At 40.3% G+C, this 23,175-nt stretch overlaps 1 protein-coding gene across 2 annotated transcripts in view; it reads right to left on the bottom strand.

The window, feature by feature from the left end:
- AEBP2 (AE binding protein 2) overlaps positions 1-23,175 on the bottom strand; it is an 88,662-nt gene that overhangs the window by 10,607 nt on the left and 54,880 nt on the right. For both annotated transcript variants that reach the window (XM_054036344.1, XM_054036353.1), the window contains exons 5-6: positions 13,808-13,932; positions 2,571-2,638 (exon numbers count right to left, since the gene is read on the bottom strand). In XM_054036344.1, the coding sequence (XP_053892319.1) occupies positions 2,571-2,638; positions 13,808-13,932 (193 nt within the window). The remainder of the gene's footprint in view (positions 1-2,570; positions 2,639-13,807; positions 13,933-23,175) is intronic.

The following is a 23,175-nucleotide window of genomic DNA, read 5'->3' as shown; positions in this document are numbered from 1 at the left end:
AAAGCTTCAAATGCAGTGTAGCAGTTTGTTCTTAGGGTATGTCTACATAGAAAAGAAAAACCTGCAGCTGACCCATGCCTGCCAACTCAGGCTCGCAAGGTTCAGGCTGTGGGGCTGTTTCGTTGCTGTGTAGACTTCTGGGCTCGGCTGGAGCCCGAGCTCTATGACCCTGCAGGGTCGAAGGGTCCCAGAGCTCAGGCTCCAGCCCAAGTCCAGAAGTCTACCCAGCAATGAAACAGCCCCACAGCCCACATCAGCTCACACAGACCAGTCGCGGGTTTTTCTTTGCTGTGTAGACATACCCTCAGTGTGTCTTAGTTAAACAGGAGAATCCAAAATGGTAGCATTACACAATTCACAACTGAAGCGACAAAATGTAATGTTCCCATGGCAAATTTATTGCAAGATTGCAGCATTTGCTTTATGTATCTTATCGTCCTGCTGTGTATTACCAATTACAACACTATTATGTGTCCACTTTATGCAGTTTGTTGCTATTTCACTTTCCTGACACCTGACATACTGAGAATCAGATAAACCATAGTGACAGAACAATCACCATTTCATTATATATTCCAATACCGCAAACCCATCTGTAATTCTTAGGACTGTCGATTAGTCACAGTTAACTCAGGCGATTAACTCAAAAAAATTAATCGTGATTAATCGCACTGTTAAGCAATAGAATACCAATTGAAATGTATTAAATAATGTTGGATGTTTTTCTACATTTCCAAATATATTGATTTATATTACAACACAGAATACAAAGTGCACAGTGCTCACTTTATACTATTATTTTTTTAATTACAAATATTTGCACTGTAAAAATAATAAACAAAAGAAATAGTATTTTTCAATTCACCTCCTACAAGTACTGTAGTGCAATCTCTTTATTGTGAAAGTGTAACTTACAAATGTAGATTTTTTTTTTTTGTTACATAACTGCACTCAAAAACAAAACAATGTAAAATTTTAGAGCCTACAAGTCAACTCAGTCCTACTTCTTGTTCAGCCAATCGCTAAGACAAACAAGTTTGTTTACATTTACAGGAGATAAATGCTGCCTGCTTCTTATTTACAATGTCACCTGAAAGTGAGAACAGATGTTCACATGGCACTTTTGTAGCCAGCGTTGCAAGATATTTACGTGCCAGATATGCTAACATTTGTATGCCCCTTCATGCTTCAGCCACCATTCCAGAGGACATACTTCCATGCTGATGATGCTAGTTTTAAAAAAACAGCGTGTTAATTAAATTTGTGACTGAACTCCTTAGGGGAGAATTGTATGTCTCCTGTTCTGTTTTACCCACATTCTGCCATATATTTCATGTTCTAGCAGTCTCTGATAACTCAGCACATGTTCATTTTAAGAACACTTTCACAGCAGATTTGACAAAACACAAAGCAAGTACCAATGTGAGATTTCTAAAAATAGCTACAGCACTCAACCCAAGGTTTAAGAATCTGAAGTGTCTTCCGAAATCTGAAAGGGACGGCGTGTGGAGCATGCTTTCAGAAGTCTTAAAAGAGCAACACTCAGATGAGGAAACTACAGAACCCAAACCACCAAGAAAAAAAAGAAAATCAACCTTCTGCTGCTGGCATCTGACTCACATGATGAAAATAAACATACATCGGTCCACTCTGCTTTGGATTGTTATCGCGCAAAACCCATCATCAGCATGTACGCATGTCCTCTGGAATGGTGGTTGAAGCATGAAGGGATATATGAATCTTTAGCGCATCTGGCACATAATTATCTTTGACGCCAGCTACAACAGTGCCATGCAAACACCTGTTCTCTCTTTCAGGTGAGACTATAAACAAGAAGCAGGCAGCATTATCTCCTGCAAATTGTAACCAAATTTATTTGTCTGAGCGATTGACTGAAGTGGGACTGAGTGGACTTGTAAGCTTTAAAGTTTTACATTCTTTTATTTTTGAATACAGTTTTTTTTTTGTATGTAATTCTACATTTGTAAGTTCAACTTTCATGATAAAGAGACTGCACTACAGTACTTCATTAGATGAACTGAAAAATACTATTCCTTTTGTTTTTTACTGTGAAAATATTTGTAATAAAAAATAAATATAAAGTGAGCACTGTATTCTTTGTATTCTGTGTTGTAACTGAAATCAATATATTTGAAAATGTAGAAAACATCCAAAAATATTTAAATAAATGGTATTCTATTTTTGTTTAATTGCTTGACAGTCCTAGTAATTCTACATTTCAATGATTAACGGCTCTGGCTATTAACATTTACTCTGGCCTAATATAGCACGTACAACTGCTTTTAAAAAAATACTCTGTTTTTCCATAAGTCATTTACATAGACAGTAATAATGGATCATCTCAATGACTTGGCAACTGAAAAAAATCAACTAGACAAAGGAAAAAGTTATTGACTGTTTTGTTCCAAACACCCAGGTTACTTTAAAAAACCCAATATTTAATACAGAAAATGTTGTTAAATATTCAAAGAATAATAAAGGACAGCACATTAACTGGATTGTAAACACTTCCACATGCAAATGTTATAATTGACAATGTATGTACTCACATGTCTTCTGGTGTCCAGTGAAGCAAGAGTTTTATTTTTCCAGACTCCTCTTTTCTTTTAGCTATTACCTGACATTAACAGTTAAAATAAACATTATTTAAAAATCACATCTGCAGAATATTTGCTCACATTTACATTCCCTTGCTAGGTTTTATCTCAATTGAAACAACTACTTAGGAAATAAAAATTGTTTCATCAAAGACAGTGATAATTATATGCATAAGAAATCCATGTATAGAACTGCTCAAATAGTTCTTAGTAAGGTTGTAACCCTTTCATTTAAATTTCCCTTGAAATTTATTTTTTTTTAAATTAAAGATTTTTTTAAAAATCAGTCAAGATTTTGAAAAGTTATTTCAAAACTGAAATTATTGAATAAGATCCACAAATTTTATGTATAGTTACAAATATGCATGTGATGCTTTATGAAATACCTAAGGAGACAAAGTTACTGCCTGATGGAGCTTACAATCTCATTCTAATATTACATCCAAAACCTAATGTTCCTTTAATGTATTTAGATTGCAGAATAAATCACTCAAAAGTTAGGAAATGCTACATTTATGGATGCCTGTGCAATCTTAATTCTTCCCCCTTGTACGTACAAACTGTTACTCCTGGGGGAATTCTGAGCCATTGTGCAATTCAGAATTTTGCAGAAATTAACGTGTGCGCAGAATTTCCTTTCCCCCACAGAAATGGGCTGCAGTGCTGCTAGCCGCCACTAGGGGCCACTTGACTCTGCAGAGCCCAGCTAGCAATAGAAGACAATGCTGGGGGAAAGGGAGCTAAAGCAGTGGTTCTCAAACTTCTGTACTGGTGACCCCTCGACGTAGCAAGCCTCTGAGAGATCCCCTTTGTAAATTAAAAACACTTTTTTATATATTTAACACCATTATAAATGCTGGAGGCAAAGCAGTGTTTGGGATGGAGGCTGACAGCTCATGACCCCCCCCATGTAATAACTTCGTAACCCCCTGAGGGGTCCCGACTCCTGACCCCTAGTTTGAGAACCCCTGAGCTAGAGGGTTCCTGGCAGCTGCAGTTCCCAGCATGCCCTGAGGGAAGGAGAAGGCGGCACATAGGAAACTCCATGGCAAAGGTGTACCCTGCAGCTAGGCTCTGCGGAGGGTGAGGAGGTGTGGGTATCTGGGCTGGGGGGGTCCCACGGTTGGGGTCTGGGGAGGATGGAGTTTGGGTGTATTGGTTGGAGGGGCCTCTCCAGGTGGGCTTGGGGGTGTGTGGAGGGGTTGTGGGTATCTGACCCCCTCCCGGCTAGAGTGGGAGTGGGGGTGGGGGGTGGAAGGGGCCAGAGAAACAGGAATCAGGTTGTCATAGGGCTTTCTTTAACTCTCTACTCTTGGGGGAATTTGTGTGTGTGTCTGTCTGTATTGTTACAGACATACTTACTGACAGGTATTTTGAAATAAATTACCAAAATATTGACATGGGCGTGACTATGTAGAGTTAGTTTGACAAATAACATTTGCAGAATTTTTAATTTTTTGGGCGCAGAATGCCCCCCAGGAGTAAAGTGTTCTCTGAATGAGAAAGGGGCCCTATAGTGTAAAAACAGTGTATGATTCATGTGATTAAAGGCTCTCTTTCTCTCTCTCTCTCTCTCTCTATATATATAGTGTATACACACACACGTGTTTGTTCACACACACACAAACACAAAAATGTATATACACAAATTAAGGTTGCACAGGGTGCCAGCTCCCCCAATAGTAACACCCAAGACATTTCAAATGTGGAAGACATGGAACAGAAATATTAAAACAGAAAATGTTTCTCCCCACAATGGGTTTTTAGGAGAAAATGAAACTGCGTTTTTAAATTTAGACTAACTTACAGTATGACAGCATACCACAAATTCTTGGAAGAAATTCAATTGACTCACTGTTCTACAGAGGATCATAAAATTAATTATTTGCAAACAAACCATTCTCTATTCTGCTGGTACTGGAGAGCACTTGCAAATCTATTCCCACAAAATAAATCCTTACAGTCAAGGGCCAGATTTTTAAATATGGGATCCTATACCTAGGCTTCCAAGTCTTGGCCAAGATTTAAATAAAACAGTGAAATCTAAGCATTGGAAAAAGCTACGTAAAATACAAGTTAATACAGTTAGTTTACACATGTAGTGTATTTTCCTTAACACCGATGTGTTAATACTCACATTAAACTTTCGAATAACCTACAGTCCAGGGTGGGCTGCTTGCTTTCCTATGTACTGGACTATTCTTTGGCTCTCCAATGCTGGACCTAACACTTATGTATTGCGCACGCACACACTGTCAAAGAGCTGTACAAACATTAATCCTAACAACTCCTGTACCTCTGTGAATGCATGGCAGTCCATCAAATCCATGATAGGGACTATAAAGCCCATAACACTGCCAATTCAGAGTATGTCAGATCCACAGATTACTGCTGAGCTTTTAAAGGTAAGTGCATTTGTTCTGCAAATGACTTTTGCAAAATGTGCAGGACTAAACTCTAATGTCAAGAAGTTATGTAGATGTTTGAGGAGGATGTTCATAAGCTGTGCCAGAACTGAAGCCGTTCCCATGTTACCATACCCAAGCAACGAATGCCCAACTATCCTCTCCAAACTAGCCCTATCCATGACATATTTTCCAGGACTCTATAATAAAATAAGTTTGATGTCTGTAGGCCAAGATACCTGAAAAAATATGACCTGACCAAAACATTTTAAAAAATCGAAACACTATTTTGGAAGTGTCACATTTCACATGACTTGTCAAATGCCCCTGAAATCTAATAAAAAAAGATCTGCCTTTGCTCAAAGACCTCATAAATAATCTGAAGGACAAAAGAATTTCTTAAAAAATAATATAGAAGTGAGGCAATGAGGGGGAAAATCAGTTTCAGGACTGAAAGTTGATTGTGACAACTATAGAGAGAATGGCATCTTCTCTTAATGAGAGACTAAATCCTTTGTATTCTTGGATACAAAAATTGTGCAATTAAGCCAGTATTCACCACAGTGGAAGATGTTACTAATCACCCAGACATTGATGCTAAACTTCTTTTAATCACTTTGCAAGACAGGAAGAGTCACACAGAGTAACAAAATGAAACAGATCAAAGAAAAGATTGTTTTCATTGTGGCAGACAGCAGAAGTACATAGAAATTGCTGGTTGCAGATGCAAGTATACATGTCAGAATTCTGCAGCTACAAAATTGCACAGGGACAACCATCCAGCACAGGCCATTAACTTCCATTGAAGTGATCTTCCTGTCCCAAATAAGCCCTGCTTGTTGCCAGCAAACTATTGATAGAAATTTGTTTACTTAATTGATACTGTTATGTAACAATTTTGCATGTTTTCAGACACTAAGGAATGAGCAGGCACAAGAAAGGTTAATTTGCTACTTGAAAAATTCCACTTTCTTTGATACTGAACCTTTCAAATGACAACTATTTTTCACTTCATGCAAATCACCGGGAATACATTTGGAAGTGGAGACCCAGACACTAGGATTCTGTTACAATCCTGCTGACACTATGAATTCAGAGAACTGACCTACCTTTTGAGTGGTCTATATGCAGCCATTCTAGAAAGTAATAGGACTGACTCATTCATCAATATCATGCCAGCAACAGAACAGGAAAAAAAAATTACAGAGTAATCAAGTCTCCAGGTATGCCTATACTCCCAGGCATTTGCAGTCAGGTTCATAACAAAAGACTGACTTGATTCAGTTTCATATCCCCTTTCCTTTAAGCTGATTTGACAGAAAGCAAGCACACTTTCAGAATAAGCTTGAACTGTTTTCTTCTAGTACACTTAGGCTGATGACATGGTGCTTATCCGTGGATAAGAACACTGACAGTTACCTGTCACTTGAATTGATTTAATTAGATTTCACCTTCACTACAAAACAGGAATTAGTCTTCTTGCCAGGCAAAGCTTTTCTGTATAATTTTGTTATATAAAAAAAGAAGTCTACTCTTTAATTATGCTTGCTTTTAAGTTACCAATGGACATTTAAAGACAGAAGACAAAACGGGGTGATTTCATTTACCAAAAGAAAAGCCCATCATACAAATTATAGATAAAACTAAATTTAACTATACCGAGGCCTGGTCTACATGGCAGCGACAGTTCACAGACATGTAGATTGCAACACAGCTCTGCCGAACCTAGCATCGTCCCAGGCCTGCTGAGTGATGGCTCAGGAGAGGGCATTAACATGTGCACCGAGGACCACGTTGTGGCTTGACAGATATCCTGGATCAGGAAGTGTGCCAGGAAGGACGCCGAAGATGCCTGCGTTCTGGTCAAGTGAGCTCGGCGGTGGAGGGACTCCCACCAACTCAAAGCAGGTGCAAATACAAGAGGTGATCCAGTTAGAAATCCTCAGCCCTTCATTCTATCAGCTGTAGAGATGAAAAGCTGAGTCAACTTACGGAAAGGCTTTGTCCCATCTAGGTAGAAAGCCAGGGCCCTTCTTAAGTCCAAAGCGTGAAGGTGCCTCTCTTCACCAGTTTCACGGCGTTTGGGGCAGAAGACTGGAAAAAAGGTGTCCTGGCTCATGTGGAAAATAGACACCACCTTGGGAAGGAAGATCGGGTGGGGCCAGAGCTGAACCTTGTCCTTATAGAAGACCGTGTACAGTGGTTCTGAGGTCAGGGCTCGCAGCTCGGCAACTCGTCTCACCGACGTCACTGCCACCAGGAAAGCTACCTTCCACGATAGGCGAGACAGGGAGCATGAGGCCAAAGGCTCAAAGGGCGGACCTGTGAGCCTGGACAGAGCCAAAATTGAGATCCCAATGAGGGACTGGGGATCGAACTTGTGGAAAAAGTCTCTAAAGACCTCTGAGGAACCTGACCGTCATGTCATAGGAGAACACCGTCTGCCCCTGGATTGGCAGATGAAAGGCGAACATGGCCAGCAGATGCATCCTGATAGAGAAGTGCGCCAGGTCCTGATTCCTCAAATGAAGCAGGGAGTCTAAGATCGACTGCACCAAAGAATGCGAAGGGGAGATGTCCCATTTGGCCGCCCAATGGGAGAACCTCATCCACCACTTTGCTAGGTAAATCTGTCTAGTCGAGGGCTTTCTACTCTCAAGGAGGACCTTCTGGACCACTTCCAAACAGGCCCGTTCCTCAGGATTTAGCCACGCAACATCCAAGCCGTGAGGTGGAGGGACGCGAGGTTGGGGTGCAAGAGGTGGCCGTGATCCTGTGACAGCAGGTCCGGTCAGTTCAGCAGGGGCCACCGAAGGATCGCTGCTAGGCTTGACAGAGTCCCAAACCACTGCTGGCCACACCGGGGCGATCATGATAACCTGAGCCTTGTCTCTCTTGATTTTCGCTAGGACCTTGCTGATGAGCAGAATCGGAGGGAACGCGAACGTTAGGCTTCCTGCCCACGGCAGGAGGAAGTAGGTCCAATAAAAGATATTACTTCATCCACCTTGTCTCTCTGAGAAGGAACCACGTTGATTTGAAAATTGTTTGACAGTAGATGCTGTCAGAAGATAAATGTTTAGCAAAACTGTATGGTGGTGCATAGCGAGGAAGTGTGGTCTCCCTCAGAGAAGGACCAGGAAGGACCACAACCCACCCCTTGGGCTGCAGAGCCAGGAAAGCCATGCCTACCCCGCCGGAAGCTGAGGGGCGGGACAGGAAGAGGAAGTACAAAAGGCAAGCCCTGCAGCTCAGTTGGGCTGGAGCTGCCAAGAGAGACAGAAGCTTCTCCCCTGCCTCCAGAGTGGGACGTTGAGGAGGAGCTCCCAAGGCTGCTGCCTGAGGACTGGCCAGAGTTCCCAAGGCTGGCACCTGACAGATGCCAAGGGGCTGCCCCGATGACTGGCTAAAGCTCCCAGGGCTGCTGGCCGACCAAGGCATCGACAAGCGGCTCGAGTTACCGCTGATCACCGATCCTAGGGAGATGGAGGACACTTACAGCACAGAGGTACCTACCTCCCCAGCATTTGGAAGTAGCCTGGGGAAACTAGACGACAGTCTGGTTGGACCTTGGCCTAATACTAGGTGGGCATGTTGCGGGTGGATCCCTGCTGATCCAATGGTGGACCACTCGGCCACTGTTAGGGCCCTGGGCTGGGACTGGTGGAGTAGGGTGGGGGGGGGTCCCCCTGCAACCCCACTCCTGGGGTGGCAGCCTCCCCGCATTAGGCCAGGAGGCCAATATTTGGTGCTCACCCCTGCCTGAGCCCTGAGACTGCCTTACCACTCTGTCTTGGTTGCAGGCCAGAGCCCCTAACTGCTTGCTGCCCTGCCCCAGGGTCTGGGCTTACAGACTGCGTTACTGTGTCCTGATTGCACATTGGAGCCCCTAATTGTTGGTGCCATGCCCTGCCTGAGGGCCAGGGTTCATAGACTCGCCATTGCCCTGCCCGGATCAAGCAGACTGAGCTCTAAAGACTGTTAATACCCACTAATTGATTGCAATGCTAAGGGCTCAACAGCCTCAGAGAAAGACCAGGACGGACAACCACGCAGGCTTACAAGAGGTATGTTAGGGAACAAAGCAAAAAGTACATATGCCACTGGGTGCACAGAAACAAAGGCTTGGACTTCTGGACAGAAGCTCCACACAGACAACTCATTCAGAACATCAGAGGTTGAATTTGAAGGATCAGCAGCTAGCCCCTGGGAAAAGGAAGAAGGTTAGTGAGTTAGCTCCTGTGAGGAGAAGCAGCACTGATGGGCTTTTATAAGCTTAGGCTGTCCTCAGTGGAGTATGAAGTAGAAAGATTACTGAATGTTGTTGTTTTGTTAGTATTATGTTTACTCTTGTTAAATAAGTTTTGTGTTTTGTCATACCCAGGGATTGCAGGTGTAGTCTATCAGTGAGCTTTGAAGAGATCTGCAGGCTCCTCAAAAGAGTTAAGAAAAGCAGCCAGCAAAGGCTCAATATTTACAGGCAAGTTCCTGAGATTACCTCAGACCTTAGTCCATCCCATGCTTTGCTGCTACCCACATTTGCCATCCTTTCCTGTCAACTGCCCTTCTCTCCCAATCTTCCCTAAGAAGATTAGATGGGCAAAAAGGATGCACTGATGTTGCACAGGTGCTTAATAAGGTGTGCACCGAGGAAGGGGCAGGTCATGACAAAGAGCCTGTTTGTTTATTTTTAAAGTGGAAGCCTTTAAGGAACAGAGGATCAACTCTAGTCAGAATTGCACGTGAACAGAAGTGATCAGTGCAAGAAACCAGGACCTCAACAGAGGAAATAAGTACCCCTCTAGAATTAACAGCAACTTCAACTGAATAGGCTCAAGGTCAAGTTGCTAATTATTTTATAATGGAGAAGTTAATAATGACTAACCATTACAGGTTAGTACCTAGTTATAGCATGCAATTAGATATATACTTATGAAAGGTATATTTTATGGGTTTTCCTAGACAGAAATTCTAAATCCAATTCACTCTAATTTTTTTTTCTTGTAACTTGTATCATTAGCTTCTCTTACCCTTACAGAACATGGATTACTTGGTACCCTAAAAAGAGAACTGAATAACTAGTTTGACAGGGATGACGGATTCTGTAGTCACACTAAGTAAGAACACTTTTGTCCCCTAAATTTACGCACTAAACTGACCAGAACTCTTTCCCTGAAAGACAAACCTCTAACATTTTGAAAAGTCAAGTTAAAATAGATCATCCAAACAGCTACAGAACCTCATCTATCAGAAATAGTGCTGCACTAGTAGTTAGTAATTCTGACTCTCCCATGGATCTAATTTGGAGAGGACCAGAGTCACAAGTAGTGCTCATTTCATGGTGAAAACCATAAATACATGGACAGTCAGTATGCAAACCAGCCACTGTAATATTAGCAACTAGAATATTATGGCCTCTGTTTGCAAAAGCCACAATATAACTGAAATAGTAGAAGCTAGCTTTGCTGTCACCATACTGCTGTGAAGACTCAAAGGTCCTCTAAAAAAGGCATTATTTTTAAAACTAAATTTATTCCACTCATGTGAAATATTTTATTTTTAAGTGTACAGTTCACCCTGTTGTAAAATAAAACATTTTATTAGGTACGAGATGATAATTTTAAGTGGGTGAGTTATGTATAGTACTATTTCTTTTTAAAAAGTCATATACCTTTCTTATCAAAAAAGAGGGAAACTGAATTACAGTACATCTACTTTTACAGCACTGATCATCTGATAGTCTTTCTAATTAGGAATCAGAAAGGTTAATTATAGATAAACGGTAATCTGCTGACCTCTTCTGGAAAGCAGAAAAACCCCACCTTCAAAAACAAAAAAAATTGGCAACAACTTAACTTCCTGCATTCCATAGCAACTACATTAAAAATGTGATATCAATAAACATATTTGGAATGGTCTCTCATAAGTGGAACCGGCAAGAAACAGAATTCTGAAATAAACCCAGAATAAGATATAGTAAACATTTTTATACTTCTAACTTGCCTGCAGTGAAAATAAAAATACCCAAAGAGATGGGAAAATAGTGTATATATATGGTGGTGTTCAAAGGGGAAGTTTCACAAAGCTTTAGTTGAAAAGTCTATTGGAAGCCAGAAATCTCTCTTGTGGGAGAAGTGGGTCAGCCTTGAAATATTCCAAAAGAAAGTAACCCTGTCAATTTCAAAGCGAATCATAAATAGAAAAAGTATCATCTTGAGAAAGCAACATGGGAGGCAGACAAACTACAAATTGCAAGTTTGAACGGAGATTAGAATCGGTCACTGGCAGCTAAATAGAATGTGATGTCTCATGTTTTCTACTTAGCTCAAGTATGAAGACACTCCAAATGCCAACAACAAAGATTACAGTAAGTCAACCAATTCTGAGTATAGTCAAAAAAAAAATAGGAAGAATGTAAACATGCAGGCATCTAGTCAAAGTAAGCAGCAACTACTACAGTCAAATATCCTAGTCAGATAAGAAGATAAAACTTTACCTATCACAAAAATCTTGCTCAAAGAATTCAATTTTGATAAAATTATATCACCAAGAATCTAACATTTGAAATAAACTGTGAGTTAAAACAGTGATATTCAAAGCAAACCATCTCATATTTGACAAGAATTTATTATATACTACACAAAAACTTTAGTATGTAGTCTTATTAATGAAACAGTACCCCAACTGTCCAAATTATCCTGCTTATAGAGGAATAGGATCAAAAATGTACAAAAGGAGTGCCTTCGGTAAGGGGTGAGACATCAAATCTATAATTACTATTCCCAGATTTTTCTCCCTAGTAAAGACTTTTAATTTTCTCTCAATGCAGAGACATCCATCATATACAATTCTGCATTGTGCTGACTCCATTTTGTTCCACCTAGTTTCCAGGAACCAAGTCCATTTTCTTTTGGATTTTTTCTTCCTTTGGTGTAAAAGGCTCTCACAGATTACAATTCCCATTCCCACCCCTATCTGAAGATGTCCTATACATGTGGGCTGTAGCTGTAGCACTATTTGCCAAACTGCATGTGACAAATCTGAAATTTGGTGTTGATGAGAGCTAGGCTAATATCTGGGGGTATTTAAGTTGACTATGACCCAAGTACCTAAGTGACTAATGGCCTTGAGATCTAGTCAGTGCCCAGTCTACCCACCATCTCATGAGTGGTGGACATGAGGAAGAGAAGGAAGCCCCCGCCTCCAAAAAGTCAGTTTGTACCGACCGGGGGGGGGGGAGGGGGGGAAATGGAGGACAAGGGGAAAGAGTCCACAAAACTGCATTTAGGGCCTACTTTTAGAGCACAATCTTTGACCTGGTCACACTTCCTTACTCATGTTGCCAGAGCTGAGCTTCCACACTTGCTGAGAATCTGGCCAGATAGCCTTTTTGGGGATAAGGAAAGAATTTTCCCCTCCAACTAAGACAGACGAGTTATAGGAATTTTCACTTTCCTCGCAGCATCCTGGAGGCGTGTTTAATTAGAAAAACATGGGAGGATAACAATTAAAATACAATAATAGCAATAAATGGAGCATCTGTGGTCGCTACTTACAGCTCATGTCCACTGTGGGTAAAAGGACTTATGAGTTCGCCAGCTGAAGTAAAACTCCAGCACCGGACACGTAAGTCAATAGGCCTGTATCCTGTGGTGCATGGGATGGGATTGAAGTCTTAAGCTTAATGCACCCTTCCCATGGGCTGGATACAACAGCTGGGCTGAGTCCTGTTCTTGGGTATGGAGGGTTAGGCCAAGGATAGCCCTCCTTCCTTTCTAGCAGTTGTATGCCTTAATCAGTTAACCCTCCACTGAACCCAATTAAATGCTGGTAGTTCAGCGGACCACAATTCCCTTCCCTCCCAACAGTTTTGTTAAAGTTAATGAATTAGTGGCCTGTTGCTTAAAATTCATCAATATGGCTGTGTCTACATTCTCTTGCATATACAAATCACCTGACCTAGGAAGGAAAATTGGGATGCGACACTTTTTGAAATTCCTATATTTCATCACTGATGGAATACTATCACACAATTTTTTTAAGTGAACCATGCTGATCTCTGCATCAGTGTATATTAATATCAGTCCTGTCCATCTACATATTCTTAATAGGAAACCAAAAATACAATACTAAAAATATTACACGTAAAAGGAACTGAAATTGAGTTCATCAGCTGCTACTTGCCTAGTATTTTGGTGGTATGCTGATGGGAACTGGATAACAGTGAATTTTGATTAAGATACTTATCTTGGTCATAACTTTTATAATGGAGAAAAGACCTTGATGTAGATCATGGTTGGACGTCCCCCATCAGTCCACCAATAGGACCACACATAAACAAGCATACGTACTTTATAGGACTTTGTTAATCTCTCTTGATAAATATATTTTCAACTATTCTCATTCTAGTATCCTTTTTTTATTTATTTTTTTAATAGTAAGCCCTAAAAATTCCACATTATGATACTAACATGAACTCAGACTACAAAGCCAATGAAATGAGTTTTGATTGAGAAGAGACCTTGAAATGAAATTGTTCATCACTACATATCTACTGTTAAGATATCGTCCAAACCTAGGACACAAAACTGGGATTACTGGAAATAACTGCCAACATATCTTAAAAATTAAATTCCTTGATTTCCTTGTTTTTAATAATAAGCGAAAATTCCCTATTAATATTTTTGCACGTGGAACATCATTAAGAACAAGATCTTCACTGTAGCCATTACACTTTCAGATACACAAATGCAAATATGAAGGAGGAAACAACATAATACTTACAGTACTATGAAATACAACACTATGGCCTTTTCCTAAACTTTCTATATGAGCTGAGAGGTTGAAGCAGATGGCTCGATGTCGTATGGCATCCAGTGTTTGTGCATCAAAGAAGTCATGTGGTCTTGCTGGAAAAAAAAAATCCTTACTGTTAAACTCCAAGACATCGCAAGCATTCAAATACCTGCAAGTACTTTATATTTACACCAAAAGGCTGTGAAGTGTAATTAATAAGTCAGTTATTTATATTGGTAGTGAGCATCGTATCTTGTCAATATGATCTAAAGATTATTTTGGCAAAAAAAAAAGGGGGGGGGGAACTGACTCATAAAACTGGCTCTCACCTGCCTGTCTTTCAAGTTTGCTCAGAAACATTTATTTTTAAAGCTTTCACTTTAAAGTCCCAGCACAGCATCAATATGTGCACTAAACCTCACTGTAAATCCTTTTGCTTTTACACTGCTGGAGTACATACTATTCTTTTTTAACCTTCAGTATTAAGAATAAGGATTTCAGGATGGATTTACTGAAGAATGCAGCTTCCCCAGAAGTATTGCACTCTTCTTAAAAAAAAAAAATGTAGTTCTACTGCTCAAACTCAAAACAGATCAACTTCTTTTTAACAACTGGGAATCCAAATGTATGGCAAAAGAAATATTGGAATGCTTCCCAGCACTGCAATGAATATATTTGCAAACCTAATTCTCCAAACCACCCTGAAGTGCTGTCCAACTAGTTTCACTACTGCTGCTATTACTTAATTCAAAGTAGTATTTAAAAAGGGAACTCTTCATACTTACAACATACTAAAATAGCAATGGTAGACAAACTGCATGATACTCCAGCAGACCCAGGGAAATCCAGGAAGTGGAATCTCACTAGAGGCCTAACTAAATTACAACTAAAGTTTATCCACTGTTACTCCAATTGTTTCAAAGACAGACTGACTATGCTATTCTATATGGAGTGTTGTTTCAGTCAATCTTTTTTAGTGCTGCAGAGGAACATACATCAAGTTTAAACAGCACTTCAACTATACTGACAGGGTAAGAAAATCAGTAAATGACAAGAAATTCTGACTCCCAAACCAGAGGGTTTATCTGTGGATCATTATGTCTAAAAGTTGACTGAGGGTATATATTTTTTAAAAATCCACATATTTATCACATGCTTTTAAATCAAAGCACAAAGGACTAAAGCAAAATTAATATTGGTGTACTGGCTATCAACTAAGTTTTTTTTTTTTTTTTTAAGCCAGTTTTAAACTCTAGTACTATCCTACCCTCTATGTATACATTGTGCAGTACTTCATTTTCTATTGTTTGATAATAAACAAACTGTTGATATTAAAACAAAAATGAACACTTGCCAATTGTGCTCCAACCATTCCATCAGACCTTAAGTTTTAACTTACAGTTTTAGGTGAAGTGGTATTAACATCCTTCTGGTACTGTACAGTCATTGGTTGGGTGAGCTGAAGGTTGGTGAACTAACAGAACTGATTTGTCTCAGGTGTTAAAGACATTTGTTTGTTTTTTGGCTAAAGGTGGACCTTACTGGCAAACACTTCAAGAACTATGAGTAAGAGGCTGCTATAGTAAATGATTTGGGGGGGTTTAAAGGAAATTTGCCAGATCTAAGCTATTATTAAGAAAAGCAGAAAATTGCATCTAGTTAAAAGGTATTTGCAATTAAAAATACATATTCTCATCTTACTCTGTTAAAAATATTTTAGGCTTTACCTAGCATACATGAATGTCATATTAAAGTACATAATGTTAAGTTTTGCTGTACTAAGGACAATTTAAAATAATCCTTTAATTTCATGTGACAAATTTTAACAGTTTAACCCTGCATTTAATCTCTACTGAAAGATAAAGTAAAGGTTAGCTCATAAGAAAAGCAAATATTATATCATGGGCTATATCACCATACAAATTGAAAATTATTTAAGTTTTTAAACAACTTCTACTCTTTTCCCCCCCTCAAAAAAAAAAAAAAAAAAGTTTAGTTATCAAATATTTAAGAACAATTCTGAAAATTCTACTGGAAAAAAAACTATTTTCTACACGCTTAGGACCAATTACTGCTTAGACGTTGGTTTTCACATAATGTGCCTTATTCTCTCAGAAATCAATACTGCAAATTAGGCAATCATCTCAGTTGTAAATGCTCTCCTGCTGAAATCAGATAACCTAAAATTGTAGGCCAGGTCACAAGAGGCTACTGAAGCTACCATTTTTTATACTGAGACTTTATTCTGTCAAAGCTGTAATGGCTGCAAAATGTACCTTTGTTTTAACACAAAGCCATGGCCTTGTACTCCAAACAGCCTTAATACTAATTTTCCTTGTTCACAATACAACCATAAAGATATTTTTGTACGAATAAAACATGTACAATAATACTCTAAGGCAAGTGTGGTATTTGTATTAGCACTATGAAAGCCTGATTTGGCATAATACTTGAAGCTTCCACAACTGCAGGGATTCTCAACCTTTTTCCATCCATAACCTCAAACCACCAGCTTCTTTCTTCTCTGATCCAATATCTTGGATCCGTTACTCAAATGATCCAAATGCTGTCATATATAGTTTTTTAAAGTTCATTGTGCCATATGATGCTACTATCCAAATAGATATAAGCAATAATTCCATCACATTGAAAAAGTTGTAATTCAGTACTTGACAAATCCACTCACCAGTGGTGAGTAAGATTTTCTGTGGTGAATGGGGTGGCTTAACAGTCTCTACGGAATCTAAGCTTTCATTCTTAAAAAGTTGAATTTTGAGCTTTTGAGTTACAAAGACACATTTTCCAACTGTGACTCAAACATAAACCAATGCAGTCCCCTTCCTGAATCTGGAAGTAGCATGAAACAAGGTTTGTAAGCTACACTTGAAGCCTAAATCCTGGTCCCAGTGCATAGCCTGAACAACCAATGATCTGTTTTAGGAATTTCCTCCAACGCCTGGGCAGGACCCTCTGCTCCCATAAAGCATCTCTACAGCAATGGGACCAGTCCATAGCAGCTACAGGATAACACAAATTCTAATGGTATATTCTATGTTTCTGAAACTTTTCTAATTCATATTAAAATGTTTTGTACATCTCCGAGGCTACATTTCTCAGAATCAGTTAGCCACTCAGCGTCCAAGCCACAAGATGAAGAGATGCCATGTCTGAATGAAGACTCTTCCAACTGTCCTGGGAAATCATGTTCATAGACACTGACAACGTTTCTGGAGGATGTCTGGAAAGTTTCAACCAGTCTGTGTATCAGTATTGTCTGGGCCTTGCTGGTGCTAATAAAATCAGTAGTGCATAGAGCTGGTCGGGAATATTTTGACAAAGCATTTTTTCCACTGGAAAATGTGGATTTGTCAAAACAAATTATTTGCAGGAAAAGGTTGGTTTCAACTATTTTTTCTACATTTTTTTCCCAATCTGAAGCTGCCAAAATGTTTCGTTGCAACATTTTTAAATCATTTTCTAAACAAAAAATTTCAAGCAGTCATTTTAAGCAGATTCAAAATTTAAGCTAATTACAAACAAAAAATGGTGAAAAATCAAGAAAACATTTTGATTAACCCAAACCATTTTTCTATTTTATTTATTTTTGGTTCACGAACACTTTTGACATTGACTTTTTGTCCTGTTTCAGGATGGGAATTAATTTTTTTAAAAACTCAAATATCATCATGGGAGGGGAAACTGTTTCCTGTCCAACTCTATTACCAAGACTCTCATTTGATTTTTCTCAAAAGCCTTGTTAAATAAATAAATAAATAAATAAATAAATAAATAAAGGTGGGTGTGCATATATCACTCCCCAGTCCATGTATGAAAAAGGTTTCTGGTTGGAATCCTGGGTTCTGATCCACTCAAACAGTAGGTTTGACGCTGTGTTATTTTCTGTGACCAACAAGTCTATGTCTGGCTTATCCCAGCACTGGAATACTCTTCGAATGAGGGAATCCTTAACTGATCATGAGTGTTTGTAAGAAAAATACCTGCTCAGGCTATCTGCCAATGTATTCTGTAATCCCGGCAGAGAGCAATGATTATAACTTGGTGTTCAGTGTACCAGTTCCACAGCCAAGCAGCTCCTCACTGTCTGTTTACATAAACCACTGTCGTGGTACTGACTATCATGAACTGTCTTGCCTTGAAAGAAAGGAAAAAGTATCATATGTGCCAAGCTGATCACTCTGAGTTCTAATATGTGGGATGTACAAGTGAATCTGTGCACATGACCACAGATCCTGTGATAGAAAAGATGAGCTCCCCATCACACACTAGAAGCATCTACTACTATCATCTTTGGGGGTAGAAGTGGAGAAAATGGAATGCCCTTGCAAACTTGATCTAGGTTCTTCCACCAATTTAAATATGATAGCATTTCTTGTGGAATCTCAACTGCCACATCTCCAAGAGCTACAGTACAATCCTGAGAATCTAACATAGGGATAACTGAGGCCAGAGTGGCCACACTGAAGCTGAACCAACAAATGAAGATATTGGGCTCTCTCAAATGCATATATGCCACCACCCTACTCTCTTCTTAGGGAATAAATTAATGGGAATAAAAACCCTTCACTCTAAACAGAAGATGAACTCCTTCTATTGTTCCCAGTGTAAGAAGGGGTTTCACCTCTTGATTCAACAATCTCTGATGAGAAGGGTCCCTGAAAAGGGAGAGGGAAGATTGGTGGGTTTTAGAACTGCTTGAAACTGAGTTGAGTAACCTTTTTCAATTACAATTTCTAGGACTCACTGGATTGTGGTAACACTGTTCCAAGCTTCTTGAAAATAAAATCAACTGCTTTTGAACTGGAAATAGGGATGTTTTAAGGTATATCTACATTCCACACCCCTTTTGGCAACATATACAATACATACACTACACGCTTCCTTAACAAGGATATAAATAGCAGTATGGACAGTAAAGCACTGTTTAGGCAAGCAGAGTTACAGATATGCCTGAAACCTGTACTCTTTACTCACCCAAACAGTACCTCATCCTACCCCCGTCTATGCTGCTGTTTTCAGCAGCGTAATGTCCTGCTGCCAGAGCCTTTCCCCATTGGAGGGAGCTGCCAGAGCCTTTGCCCACCACAGTGAAAGGCTCCAGCAGCAGGGAAAGGCTTTGGCAGGGGGGAAGGCAGCAGAGAAAGGTTCTGGCAGATACCCACTGCTGAACCTTTCCGAGCTGCATCCGCTCAGTCACCACCTTTCATTGACATGTGTAGCTGCACACTGCAGTGTGGATGCAACCTGCTTTTCTGCGAACTACACATACACTACACACCGCCACAAGTGACTTGCAGTGTAAACGAAACTTCAGATGACGTTCCCAACTGCTCTGGATGGAAAACTGTTTTTAAGCTGGCATGTGACTCAATGAAGTCACAGTAGCAGCAGAGGAGGGTCTTCTCCTATGAAACTTTTATTTCCTTCCAGGCAGTTCAGTGGTATGACTGACAGGAGGAAGCAGGAGCTTGTCTTGAATAAGGTTTGTACCTAAACTGCTTCTTCCTGGGCAGAAAGCTGTAAATGCCCAGGATCTGAGCACAGCCCTAAAATCATTTAGTGAAAGTAGACCATTATCAGTTTGGGTGCTGCAATTTAATTTCCATCAAAAAGAAAATCTATTGCATTCTGAACTTTTCTGAGAATCCCAGAAGATTATAGCCATGGCATGCCTCATAGGAATAGCTATTGCCACTGACTTAGCTGCAGTATCTGAAGCATTGATTGCTGCTTATAAAGAGGTGCACACAATGAGCTGTCCTTCTGAAGTTAGATATTTTCATCCTTTTTTTGGAGTCTTGTGGTGGTACCTTATCAAGGAAGTCAGACACTTTCTGCCCACTTGCATACTAATTATCAGGCTCTCCTTTCTAAGACTAGCACATTAATAACTTTTTCTGCCAAAGAGAGATATGTGCTTCAGCTCCTTCTCTTTTGGTGTAGATTTTGAATGCTGCTGTCCTATCTTTTCCTGAGCTGCAGCAACCATCCGTGACCCAGGTGTTGGGTGCCCACAGAAATCCTAAGTCTGAAGAATGGACTTTGTATATTGCATCGGCTTTTTTAAAAGATGGTGGAATAGAGGTTGACGTATGATGACCTTCATTCACAGGCACAGCCAAGTTTCAGGCAAAGAGGAGTGCAATATGTCCAAAAATGTTGTGTGCCTTTTCTCGCACAACCTCTGTTGGTATTTCCAGCACCTCTGCCACCCTACAAAGAAGATTTAGAAAAAAAATCTTATATACAACAGGGGCAGAAGTATAAAGATATGTCAGCTTCACTTGGTGATGAAGATATGCCTACAGGAGCAACTTTAGTAGAATAATGCTGCTTCTCTTCATAAATATGTGAATTCTTAAGTTCTATACAGGAGAGTTGGGAGGTGGTTGCTGTTGTACCTGGATTTCTGTCAAGAGGGATCTGGATTTGGATCGAAAAGAGGAAAAGGGCTTCCTGATATGACACATGCTCAAGGTGCCCAAAATGGCCGGGAATGAGAACCATACGGGTAATAAGTGGGTAGCCAAAGTGAGGGATACCAAGAAGTGGGTCTCTCCCTAAATTCCATATGCCTACTATGACTCTTAGCTCTGGAATCCCCATCTGAAAAGTAGGAGTCATAAGATTATTGCCTCGGTGAGTATGTGTTCCGAGAGAGAAGTGGTACAAGTCCTCCACAGGTAGTAGAGGAACAGAGCTAGCAGAAGTCTGTGGGCCTAAGGAAAGAAGATTCTTTACTAGCGCCAAAGACGGCCCTGGTACCACAGCAGTTGGTATTGTGGCAGGTATTTTCACTATGGAAGACAATAAAGGTGACTCTGGCAGTGCTGATACAGTTAAATGCCCCATTACATAAGCTGTGGTACTAACAATAACAAATAAGACGTTGTCAGCACCACAGTAGATGGTGGTACTACAGACTCCATACTGACAGCAGCTAGAGATGAACTCTTAAATGGTACCAGAGCACAGATATTGAGATTTCTATGGGTGCCCAAGGGACCTTGGTCAGGCCTCAAGTAACCCTCATCTGAAAGGAAAGATGAGATTTTCCCCTCGCTCTTTTGCTAGATCCCTGGGACAACTTCTGTGCTTCTTAGGGGAGTGGTGCTGTGTCCTACCCTTTTCAACTCCTGAGGAAGACGTGACAGCTGGAACAGCCTAGGAATGCTTCAGTGAAGAAGCAGGAGCCTCGAAACTTGAAGAGCCAGTGCCAACCGAGGTACTTTCAGAAGAGGACTGCTCGGAGCCAGAAGATTCTTGTCTGCCCTTATCCAAGGAAGGTCTCATTTATTTATCTAAAAGAATCATATTCAAGCACTCTGTGATGGTCTGTATCCCTGTATTCACCCCTTCCACACTATTATAATAATCTTGGTACAAAGTATGCCTTGGGAGGTCTTATTTGAAAACCCATAACTCGCTGGTCAATGCTGTCCTGGCAAAATGTGTGTGATATTCCACTGTATGGTGTTACTGAAACATATTCAAATTCTGGGAGTGGCCAAACTACTTTCTCAGAGACAATGGGCAAACTGACAGCTCAGTCAGGTGTAAACAAGGCCAAATAGGCCATCACCTGCTTACATGGCCATTCATTGGCAGGAAAAGGGATATGGATGAAAGTCTACATCTTAGCAAAGAAACAGCACAGAGTTCCTGACAATGAGGACTGCCTGGCATCCTGCTCCCCGCTGGAGAAGCCTCTCACAGGAAGGAGAGAACTATAAAAGGAAAGATTTCTCTCTTTTTCTCTGCCCACAGCATTCACAACACTTGAAGAACAAAGAAAACAACACTGGACTGGAGGAGGTATCTTGACTGAAAGAAGTTCAGCCAGTAGGACTGCTAAACAAGTGGTGAGAGACTCTGCTTTGAATTTACTCTAGTTGGTCACTTATTTTTCTTGTAAACAATTCTGACTTTCATGCCTCACTACTCGTATTCATTTAAAATCTCTCTCTGTAGTTAATAAACTTGTTTTATTGTTTTATCTTTATCAGTGTGTTTGAATTGAAGTGTTTGGGAAACTCCATTTGAGATAACAGGATTTGTGCATATCATTTTCTATTAATAAAATGATGGACTTCATATGAGCCTGTATTGTCCAGGAGAAAGCTGGGCAGTACAAGATACACATTTCAGGGGAAAGTCTGGGATTGGTAGCATGCTGTTGTCACCCTACAGTGTGGTTCAAGAGTGGCTGGCTGCAGAACTCATACAACGTGGCTGGGAGTGACTTACATGCTGGAGGCTGTGTGAGAGCAGACCAGGAGTGGTAGCTACAGCACAAAGAAGTGTAAAGGGCACCCCAGGAAAGAGGGCTGAGGTGACACAGCTGTTCATCAGCATAGATTGTACCCTGGGTATGTCACACATGCACCCCAGGCTATTAGGGTTCATCTGGAGAACAAGTGAAAAACAAAGCATTTCTCAGTGATATGTCCCTCACAAAGAAAAAAAAATAATGTCAATCACTGAGTAGTATAGCTGTGCCACACAAACAGCAATATTTAAAACCAGGAGATTTTTGGTCAGCTATGAAGTTGACCACCTGGGTACTGGTAAACAAATAGCTAGAAATAGTTAACTCAAACTAAAACCTAATAAAAATACTATCCTAACTACTAAAGTATTATTAGGGACTTGTCTAATATTAGTGGGGTAATGCACTATGGAGGTCTGATTTCTAAAGTGCATTAATGTGTTGCACATTAGTTGCTCCACATAGTCCCTGCTGATGAGCACTGAAGATTTATTTGTGTGCTTTAGGACTTGTCTACACTTGAAACACTACAGTGTAGACACTACCTATGCCAGTGGGAAGGGTTCTCCCATCAGCACAGATAATTCACCTCCCCAAGAGATGGTAGCTAGATTGACTGAATAATTCTTGTCAATACAGTGCTGTCTACACCAAGGGTTAGGTCATCTTACCTACGCCACTCAGAAGTATGGATTTTTCACTTCCCTGAACCACGGGACTGGGTCAAAACTAACTTTTTAGTGTAGACCAGGCCTGTTTCAAATTACTGTTTCAAACAGCACTATATTAAGGCATGCCAGCAGGGACTACACGGAACAATTAATGCACAATATGTTAGTGCGCTTTAGAAATCACACCCTTGTAGAATTCATTACACCACTGTGTAGACAAGCCCTAAGAAGGTAACTATATACAAAAATTCCGGTTTAAGGACCACAATTGCAAGAGACAGGGAAACTGTTCTCTCAGTCACAGGTGATAAGAAGGAACTGAGGGATGGCTGGCCCTGCTCCACCCTTTATACCTTTGGAAGGGGTGGGGGCTCTCCCTGGTATAGGCATGGTCCCAA

This window comes from Malaclemys terrapin, chromosome 1, assembly GCF_027887155.1.
Source record: "Malaclemys terrapin pileata isolate rMalTer1 chromosome 1, rMalTer1.hap1, whole genome shotgun sequence".
Lineage (NCBI taxonomy): Eukaryota > Metazoa > Chordata > Testudines > Emydidae > Malaclemys > Malaclemys terrapin.
This window is presented reverse-complemented; position numbering and strand designations above follow the sequence as displayed.